Raw genomic sequence first — 9,911 nt, 5'->3', positions numbered from 1 at the left:
TATGTGAAAACCCCTTCAAATATGTGGATTCAGCTATTTCAGCCACACCGTTGCTGACAGGTGTATAAAATTTAGCACACAGCCATGATTTCTGATTTTTTACCTTTATTTAACTAGGCAAGTCAGTTAAGAACAAATTCTTATTTACAATGACGGCCTTGAACAGTGGGTTAACTGCCTGTTCAGGGGCAGAACGACAGATTTGTACCTTGTCAGCTCAGGGGTTGCAACCTTCCGGTTACTAGTCCAACGCTCTAACCACTAGGCTACCCTGCCGACCCAGCACAGTGACTTTCAATGTAGCACCGTCATAGCTTGCCACCTTTCAAACAAGTCAATTCATAAAATGTCTGCCCTGCTAGAGCTGCCCCGGTCAACTGTGTGCTGGTATTGTGAAGTAGAAACGTCTAGGAGCAACAATGGCTCAGCTGCAAAGTGGTAGGCCACACAAGCTCACAGAAAGGGACCGACGAGTGCTGAAGCGCGTAGTGCGTAAAAATCGTCTGTCTTCGTTTGCAACACTCACTACCGAGTTCCAAACTGGAAGTAACTTCAGCACAATAACTGTTCATCGGGAGCTTCATGAAATGGGATTCCATGGCCGAATTGTCTGGGGCTGTTTGTCATAGTATGGGTTAGGCCCCTTAGTTCCAGTGAAAGGAAATCTTAATGCTACAGCATACAATGACACTCTAGACGATTCTCTGCTTCAAACTTTGCGGCAACATTTTGGGGAAGGCCCTTTCCTGTTTCAGAAGGACATTTTGTGCCCCTGTGCACAAAGTGAGGTCCATACAGAAATGGTCTGTCGAGATCGGTGTGGAAGAACTTGACTGGCCTGCACAGAGCTCTGACCTCAACCCCATCGAACACATTTGGGATGAATTGGAACACTGACTGCGAACCAGGCCTAATCGCCCAACATCAGTGTCCGACCTCACTAATGCTCTTGTAGCTGAATGGAAGCAAGTCCCCGCAGCAATGTTCCAACATCTAGGGGAAAGCCTTCCCAGAAGAGTGGAGGCTGTTATAGCGGCAAAAGGGGGACCAACTCCATATTAATGCCCATGATTTTGGAATGACATGTTCGGCGAGCAGGTGTCCACATACATTTGGTCATGTAGTGTAAGTAGGCCTAGGGTTTTGTTTAGCTTACATTTTGCCTGGCACCTGCACTTCATAGGTTAGGCTACATAAAGCAGCTATTAGCAGATGAAACAATAACAAAGTGAATTCCCCACCCGTTTTTGTAACAAGCTGGGGGATGGGGCTGGAGAAATGTAACCACTCTAACATTCATAGACAGAGCAATGTATGCAAGGACTGACCGTACATTTTTTACATTTACTTACTTTACACGCATTGGAGTGAAACATTTTGGGGTCCTGATGGGGTATGACAGTTGAACTAACCCCATTAGGCATTTATAAGTTATATTCTTCAAGAATCAATGGGTTCATATCATCAATTTCAAGTCCAAAAATGGATGTATCAACTTCAGATTGCCCCTTTAAATTACATAGATGGAATAGCCTAAACACAGGCAAAAGTTCACACCTAATTTTGTGTCTCAAGCAGCCTACTCGTCGGGCAGTATGCTATCCCTAAAGGAATGATCTCATCTTCGTGTCCCAATCTCTTTATTGACTGGGCGTGCTAGGGAACATTGTAAACGAGTCATGTAACAGTAGGTTAAATAAAATAGGGTTCAAGTGTAAATCCATTCCAACATGTGTATTACAATTTATTACAATGTAATAAAAAGATAAACAATACAGAGCGGTTCCGCATGACGCCTAGCCTATAGCCATATAACGTTAGCGCATAACCATTGCTGCCTTTGTAGCACTTGTGCAAAAGTTTTATTCACGCCTATGTAGGTGGAGATTTCTGTACATGTTTTTGCCTATACTTACTATTAAATTACTACTAATACAGAGTCCAACCACCTTAGACTACAACGTTGGGCATTGTGGTGCTATAGGCTACCATTTCCTGAAACTAGCGTGCGTTTCCGTCAAAAATATTATAACTGTTATGTCCCCCACAATACAAAAATTAATGTAATTGCTCCTACTTCCACACAACAGTGAACGGAAAAAGGTTTTACAATCCAAAGTGGATAGCTGAAACTGAAGACGTCTCCAAAAAGTAGTCTGAACATGTTCGGCAACAAATAGTAGTGAAGGTAGGGTTGCGCATAAAATAAAATAAAACAAAGCATCTAATGACAGGCAACCCACCTACCTATCGCCTGATTTATAGATCAAATCTCTTTACGCAAAACCTTGCTCGTGTCCATCCTCGTGAACGAGCTCGTTTTCTTCGAGGTCTATATAGAATGGTCAGGTGACCTTGTATGTGGACAGTTACACTAAAGAGGTATAATAGAGTAAAAATGAAATAGTTGTCATAGTTAAAAATCCATGTCACCGTTTATTTTTGAAACTTAATCAATAGTATATCGTCTCTAATTTACGGCCTAAATAGAATATCCAAATATATGTCGTGTAATGACGATAAAAAAAGGCACACACAACACCATGTACCCTCCCCACTGATTTGGAAATGGTATGGCCCACTGGTAGAATTCCGAGAATTAAACCCTTGAGTTTCTTAGAACTTGATTCTCAGAACTGGTGATGCACGAAGTTTCCAGGAAAGTTTTATAAGGTGAATTTTTTCCCCTCATTATTTTACAGTATAACGGTAGAAGTTGCTTGTAGTGGTAGACATTCGTTGTGGCTCATTGACCTCTATTGATACACTTGAAATACTTAAATTCTTTAGATGGTTTTATGTTTTCTTTCGTTTTGGGAACAGTAGGGTCTCTTAGGTTGCAGTTGCTAGACTTCTTGCTGATGTTTATTACTTGATTAATGGTCAAGTCGTCTAGGATCTCCTCTGCTCAAGCAGCATGCTTGCCAGATATTCAGTCGGAAGTTCGTGGTCCATTCTGTCATTGGGAAACTGTATTGCCACATTATGCTCACTTTTTTTTTAATCATGTTGGTTAATCGAATATCTAGATATTATCGAGAGATAATATATTAGGCCGAATGTGCAGTTCCTTTATAGCCTATCCTACTGTACATAAAGATTACTTTTGGGTTTATATAGTCAGAATGTTTTTGATTTATCAAAAAAAAAAACGGATAAAATGAATTTGATATTATCAAAAAGTATGCATCTTTAATAGTCGTTAAATATCAGTAAACTTAAGAGCAAGAAAATTCGCGCAACAGGGCGAGTCTGTCTTGTTAGATCACTGCGTACTACATTTTAGCTTTGAGCACTGTACTTTTCTCTCTCTTGATGTTGATTTAACTTCGCTGGTAGATATCCACTAAGGATCTGTCGAATACTTTTTCGTTCAATGCTGAGACAAAACAAACAATATTTTGATGTAGGCCTACATTCTTGATTTGTTTTAATGGACCGTTATTATCAATAACTGCCTACTCGTTGTGTACTACATTTACAGTGGGGAGCCTCTGTGCAATGTGTAGTCCTGTGGGTACATGCATTTGAAACTCTTAAAAATCCCACAACCTATTATTCGCATTGCCGTACTCCAATTTTTCTAGTTTATTTTTATAGTTAAAATAAATTGGGTATAACCAGTGTTAAATGTCATATGTTAAACAAGCTGGCTTTCCACGTATAGGCCTATCGAAGAACAGGAAGCGTATTTAGAAGCAACCTAATCTGTGCGCACCCCAAAACGGAATGTACTAAATGCGAAACATGTTCCAAGCGTGAGCCGTCAGCATTTATGGGCTTGGCTATAGGTCAAAAGCAAATAGGAAACGGGGTTTAAATGTGTATTTTATTAAAGTGTTTCTTAAGTAATGCATAGTAAAATATTTGCAGTGAAATAAAGGTCATAATTCCTAAATGTACAAATATTTTATTTGTACGTTTATTGTAAGGGTTAAATCATATCTATGGTAAGTCTAATAGCAATATGTAATCCAATATTTGGGTAACAGCAAATGGCCTAACTTGTTTACTGTAGCCTGTATAAAGTCTACTTTTCCACAACAATCATGGCTTGTCACTATTTTTATGTCATGAACATGAGTTCAATGCCTCGGAGTTAGCAATAGTTGACATGGTATTTTAGATCTGTAGCCTCCCTCAGACGTGGTCCCATTTCCAGCAATGCTTTTTACTTCGTTGGACATTGAAATGGTGCCACCTACACCAAGTTCAATGGTAATAGGATTACAATGGTAATAGGATTATGATGCTATGATGTCCTCATACACAGAAGTATGTGGACACCCCTTCCAATTAGTCAATTCTGCTATTTCAGCCACTCCAGTTGCTGACAGATGTATAAAATCATTGCTAGTAGATTGGCCTTACTGAAGAGCTCAGTGACTTTCAACGTGGCACCATCATTGGATGCCACCTTAAAAACAAGTCAGTTTGTCAAATGTCTGCCCTGCTAGAGCTGCCCCGGTCAACTGTAAGAGCTGTTATTGTGAAGTGGAAACTTCTAGGAGCAACAACGGCTCAGCCGTGAAGTCGTAGGCCATACAAGCTCACAGAAAGGAAGCGTAGCACTCTGAAGCTTCATGAAATGGGCTTCCATGGCCGAGCAGTCGCACACAAACTTAAGATCACCATGTGCAATGCCAAGTGTCAGCTGGAGTGGTGGACTCTGGAGCAGTGGAAACGCATTCTCGGGAGTGATGAATCACGCTTCACCACTTGGCAGTCCATCAGGCTGGGTTTGGCGGATGCCAGGAGAATGCTACATGCCCCAATTCATAGTGCCAACTGCAAAGTGTGGTGGTGGAGGAGGAATAATGGTCTGGGGATGTTTTTCATGGTTCGGGCTAGGCCCCTTAGTTCCAGTGAAGGGAAATATTAATGCTACAGCACACAATTACATTCTAGACGATTCTCTGCTTCCAACTTTGTGGCAACAGTTTGGGGAAGGCCCTTTCCTGTTTAAGAATGACAATGCCCCTGTGCAAGCCAGGCCTAATCGCCCGACCTCACTAATGCTCTTGTGGCTGCGGAAGCAAGTCCCCGCAGCAATGTTGCAACATCTAGATGAAAGGGGGGACAAACTTCATATTAATGCCCATGATTTTGGAAAGAGATGTTCTACGAGCAGCTGTCCAAATACTTTTGGTCATGTAGCGTATAACATATGACAAATATATGACTAGAGCAGCTTTGCATACTTTATGTTTATGTTAATCAGCAACTCTCCCAGTCTGAGCTTGGCGGATGGTCCTTTATCAATACTGTATTTTTCCATGTTTCTCCAGATTCTAACATCATGGCCTCATTGGCAGATGGCTGCATTCAATTCACCCGCCATGCCGGTGATGTTCTGCTCAACTTCAACCGCCTCCGCAGTAGAAATATCCTGACGGATGTCTCAATCCAGATTGACGGTCAGCGCTTCTGCGCTCACAGGGCAGTCCTCGTGGCCTGCAGGTACGTTCAAGACCCAGCTACGTGTTTTTCGGCCAAACGTCCTTCTTGTGCTGTGCGACTGCCATTGTGAGAGAAAAGGGCACAATCCTAACATGCGATTTTCACATTTCTTTCCCGTTTTATAGTGGGCTCTTTTACTCCATATTCACCGACCCCCTGAAGAGTAACCTGAGTGCCATCAGCCTGGACCCCACGGTGGACCCTGATGGTTTTGCCATCCTGCTGGACTTCATGTACACCTCCACCCTGACCCTGAAGGACAGCCTGGTTTTGGTTACCATGAACACAGCGTCATACCTCCAGATGGAACATGTGGTGGACACCTGCCGCAGGTTCATCAAGTCCAGGTACAAACAACATTTACATAATTGCTCGTCCATTTATACTTGGTTGGTAGCCTACTAGTGTCTGGAACTTTTCCTGGTCGGGTCTGTGAATATTCCAAGCCCTATTTATTTTATTTTTTTTACTTATTCACATCTGAATAGTATCTGTTTGGAACTAAATGGGTGTTTCTCCTTCTTTCCTGGTCCTTTTAGAGAGCAGTCTGTGACTCTGCAGAGAGATGAGGTACTGACTAGCCCGATGCGTCTCTCTCAGGACCTCCCTGCTTTCAGGGCTCTGGAAGGGTTGGCGACCAGCCCCAGCCACACATCCATGTCTCCCCTCAGAGACCGGAGGAGCTACTGCCCCAGTGTATTCACTGGTATCAATGCTTCAGGTAGCTCCCACCACGTCCACGGAAAACACATCCCAATGCCCATCGGAAAGCTGCCAGACGCCCTCAATTTCAGTGACCTCCACAAAGGGGATTCCATCTCTCAGAAGCTCTTCTCTCCCGCGAATCGCACAGAGGCCACCACCATCGTCCACCACCCTCTTTCATCCCAGTCCTCATCCTCCTCCGTTACGATCCTCCGCCCCCTCCCCTGCTCCAGCTGCCCGTCGGGGCCCTTCATGGGGCTCCAGGGACCTAAACACAGAGGGGCCTCCCCCATGGAGGAGGACAGCATCCAACCCCCCCAACCAGACTCCCTCAGCCTGTCCCCAGGCTGCAGCAAAGGTGTGATCTGCAGCCCGCAGAGCCCCCTCCGCTCTGACTGCCAGCCCAACTCCCCCACCGAGTCCAGCGGCTGCAGCAGGAATGCGACCCAGCCCTCTGGCTGCTCCCAGGAGCCCAAGGCCCGCAACTGGAAGAAGTACAAGTTCATCGTGATGAACCAGACCTCCAGGGAGAAGGACGAGGATGAGGCCCAGGGAGGGAGCGCTGGGGACTGCACCACTCCTCAGGGCTCTAACAGGACTAGTGGATCAGAGGGACCGATGAAGGAGCTGCAGGCTGCAGAGATGGTCAACGTGCACGCAGAAGAGATCCTTGTCCCACAGGCCAGCCATCACAACATTAACCAACTTAGATGCTCCTCCTGTGGTACAGATGCCCCTCAGCACCTGGTGGTGTGTCCCCGCTCCCCTGGCACCTACAGCGGGGAGGACAATGAGCTGCACTCTGAGTACTCCGACTCAAGCGGTGGTGAGTAGTGTACTTCAATTAGTGGGGACAGTGCTATAAACATTGACGCAGTACATTTACATTCATGCTGTTCCACTTTTCATTGACTAAATCTCAATGTTTCTGTTGTAGAGAATGGTTGCAACTTCTGCAACTCAAAGTTTGCGGAAGCGGACTCCCTGAAAGGCCACATGCTCCAGGTCCATGCTGACAAGCCATACAAGTGTGACCGGTGCCAGGCTGCCTTCCGTTACAAAGGGAACCTCGCCAGCCACAAGACTGTCCACACCGGTAAGACTTCTGTTACATCTTAAAGGAGAGATTCGCCCATTTTCAATGGTTTATCGTATTTGTGCATCTCTGTGCGATGCACCAGGATTCACCTGGTCAGTCTGTCATGCAAAGAGTAGTTCCTAATGTGTTGTTTTTTAAAATACTTCTTGCAATCCAGGCGAGAAACCGTACCGCTGTAACATCTGCGGTGCTCAGTTCAACCGGCCGGCCAACCTCAAGACCCACACCCGAATCCACTCAGGAGAAAAGCCATACAAGTGTGAAACGTGTGGCTCTCGCTTTATACAGGTGAGGAAACAGCTATGAACTGTGATTCACTCATGAAGGACAGCTATGTCCAAAGCTGTATGTGTTATTGTAATATAATTCATGTATTATTTTATATTTACTTGAATTTATCTCCGACAAATCTAAAGTATCTTATGGATTTTCTTCCTAGGTCGCGCACCTCCGCGCCCACGTGCTGATACATACGGGGGAGAAGCCGTATCCCTGTGAGATCTGTGGGACACACTTCCGCCATCTTCAGACCCTCAAGAGCCACTTACGCATCCACACAGGAGAAAAGCCCTACCATGTAAACACCTTATCTTTCCGTTCACTTGACCCAGTGTGTATCAGCTAAATTGGGACTGGTCCACTTCCTCAATCCCTTCCTGGCTTCCTGTGACTGTCTATCAATAGCATAAGCAGAGTATCGCTATATACAAGCCAGGGCATCAGCTTAAATGAATATCGGCTATAGCCTCTGTCCTCCCGCTAACCCTTCATTGAATGCATGAATGAACCCGTTGACAGACAGTTTGATTGAATTAGTGACTCATTGCGTTCCATTCTTTTCTTCCTCAGTGCGAGAAATGTGACGTCCACTTTCGCCACAAGAGCCAGTTGAGGCTGCATCTCCGGCAGAAGCACGGCGCGGTCACCAACACCAAGGCTCAGTACCGCCGGGCGAACACGGACATGCTCGTTGGCTTGGCCAAGGCCTGCTAAATGGACACTGGGAAGATGGAGTTTGATTGGCAGACAACCGTCTTACGGTTGTAGCAACACATCATAGCGTCTTAGTACCACACTGTCAGAGATTGTTGTGTTTGTTGGCAAATGGCAGATGGCTTCCCTCCAAATGTGAACATAGAACCATATTGTATAATTCATAGCCATTTTACTTTATGTTTGTATAGAGGTCCGGTACGTACTGATGGAATGTACATTTAGAAAATTATAGTTTTGGAATATGAATTCTTATATCTTGTAATACTTTTTTCCTGAATGTTTTCAATTGAAGGACAGTGTTCTTTTAGAAGACACTCAAAACTGTTAGAGAATGAAAAACACTGTTACATGGGGTACAATTATATTATAGATAAAGTATATTGGGGCATGGTCAGCTGAAGATAAGCTAATTTATTATCCAGTTCTTTGTAGTTTCTTATATCTTGTATATTGTGAATACATATATATAATGTAATATCTATCCAGATTACCCTCTGCTGGCAGAGTATATGTCTGTAATTACTAAGGTACCAGCCGCTTTTGTCTTTCTACTTGGTGAAAGTTTGTTATTGCGTCTGTCATTTGGTCAACATAATATATTATCCGACACGGGTACATATGCAATGTATTTAAGGTGCCTTACACTAAGTTGTTTTTTTGTCTATTCAGTTCATTACCGCAAAGTCCTACGTCAGCACTTTCTACCGTATTTGTTTTCTCTGCTTTTTTTGTCTCAGGCCAACAAGCTGTAAATACGCCAGCTCTCAAGCTACAAGTCCTCAGGACCGTGATCAACATTTGTCTTTGTAAACTGCAGAGCTTTATGTGAAATAGAAATAAAGGAATGTGTTATGAAAACACGAGTGCGTCTTTTGGTATCATTTGTCAATGTGACAATGCAAATAAGAACGTCTCGGAAATATCACATCCAATCATGATCTGGATTGATATGTGATCAACTTGATAGTGTGTGTGGGGAGACGCAGACCCAGGGGGAAGGGAAACGGGTTAACCAAGTATGTTTAAGAAACATATTTAAGTTTTTTTTTTTTTTTTTGGTACTGATATTCTACCTTTGACCTGTTTCTTCTGCCAGTATCAAATGTCTGCCAGTGTTGACTGCTATGGTTCAAGTTTGATGCCAGACTGAGCAAAGGGCACACTGATAATGTTTTGGCGACACTGTGTTTCTGTAGCCACTGATGTGACTTCCTATACAAGCCTCTCGGTGAATAAAAGCCTTCTCATTAAATTCACCTTTTAAAATCTCTATTACACAGTGTGTTTCATTTAACTAAATAATGTGCATTCACAGAAAATCAATTTTGGCAACCCAAGTTTATCATTGAAAAGTTATTTTGTTGCATTGGGAAAGCTTCTGAAGATTTGTATTTATTTAAATGTGATTAGTGATTCATTTACATGTGTCAATCAAGTTTAAGGTCAACTCTGTAAGGTGAACAAAACTTTTTTTTCTTCTTCCCAAAATAAACATTGAACATCTAATAGTCAAATGAGTGTCAAATTAAGTGTGCAAATTCTTCTAATTTTGGCAATTGTCTGTTTTGTGGTGGAAAACTGAGTGTGCCGAGCAAAACACGTCAACCCTGTTACGCATAGATAAGTAGGCTGTTTTGTGAAGCATGCATTC

The 9,911-nt window shown here is 43.4% G+C and overlaps 1 protein-coding gene across 1 annotated transcript; it reads left to right on the top strand.

Annotated features, from left to right (window-relative positions):
- Positions 1-2,547: 2,547 nt before the first annotated feature.
- Positions 2,548-9,120, top strand: LOC110530070 (B-cell lymphoma 6 protein). The gene is made up of 8 exons (XM_021612863.3): positions 2,548-2,673; positions 5,289-5,460; positions 5,586-5,807; positions 6,000-6,991; positions 7,103-7,261; positions 7,422-7,552; positions 7,704-7,841; positions 8,114-9,120. Exons 2-8 carry the CDS (start codon positions 5,300-5,302, stop codon positions 8,255-8,257), a joined length of 1,947 nt encoding a protein of 648 aa, XP_021468538.3. The 5' UTR covers positions 2,548-2,673; positions 5,289-5,299; the 3' UTR covers positions 8,258-9,120.
- The last annotated feature ends 791 nt before the right edge of the window (positions 9,121-9,911 follow it).

The sequence above is a fragment of the Oncorhynchus mykiss genome, chromosome 8, assembly GCF_057628025.1.
Source record: "Oncorhynchus mykiss isolate SJ-2025 chromosome 8, ASM5762802v1, whole genome shotgun sequence".
NCBI classification, from domain to species: Eukaryota; Metazoa; Chordata; class Actinopteri; order Salmoniformes; family Salmonidae; genus Oncorhynchus; species Oncorhynchus mykiss.
This window is presented reverse-complemented; position numbering and strand designations above follow the sequence as displayed.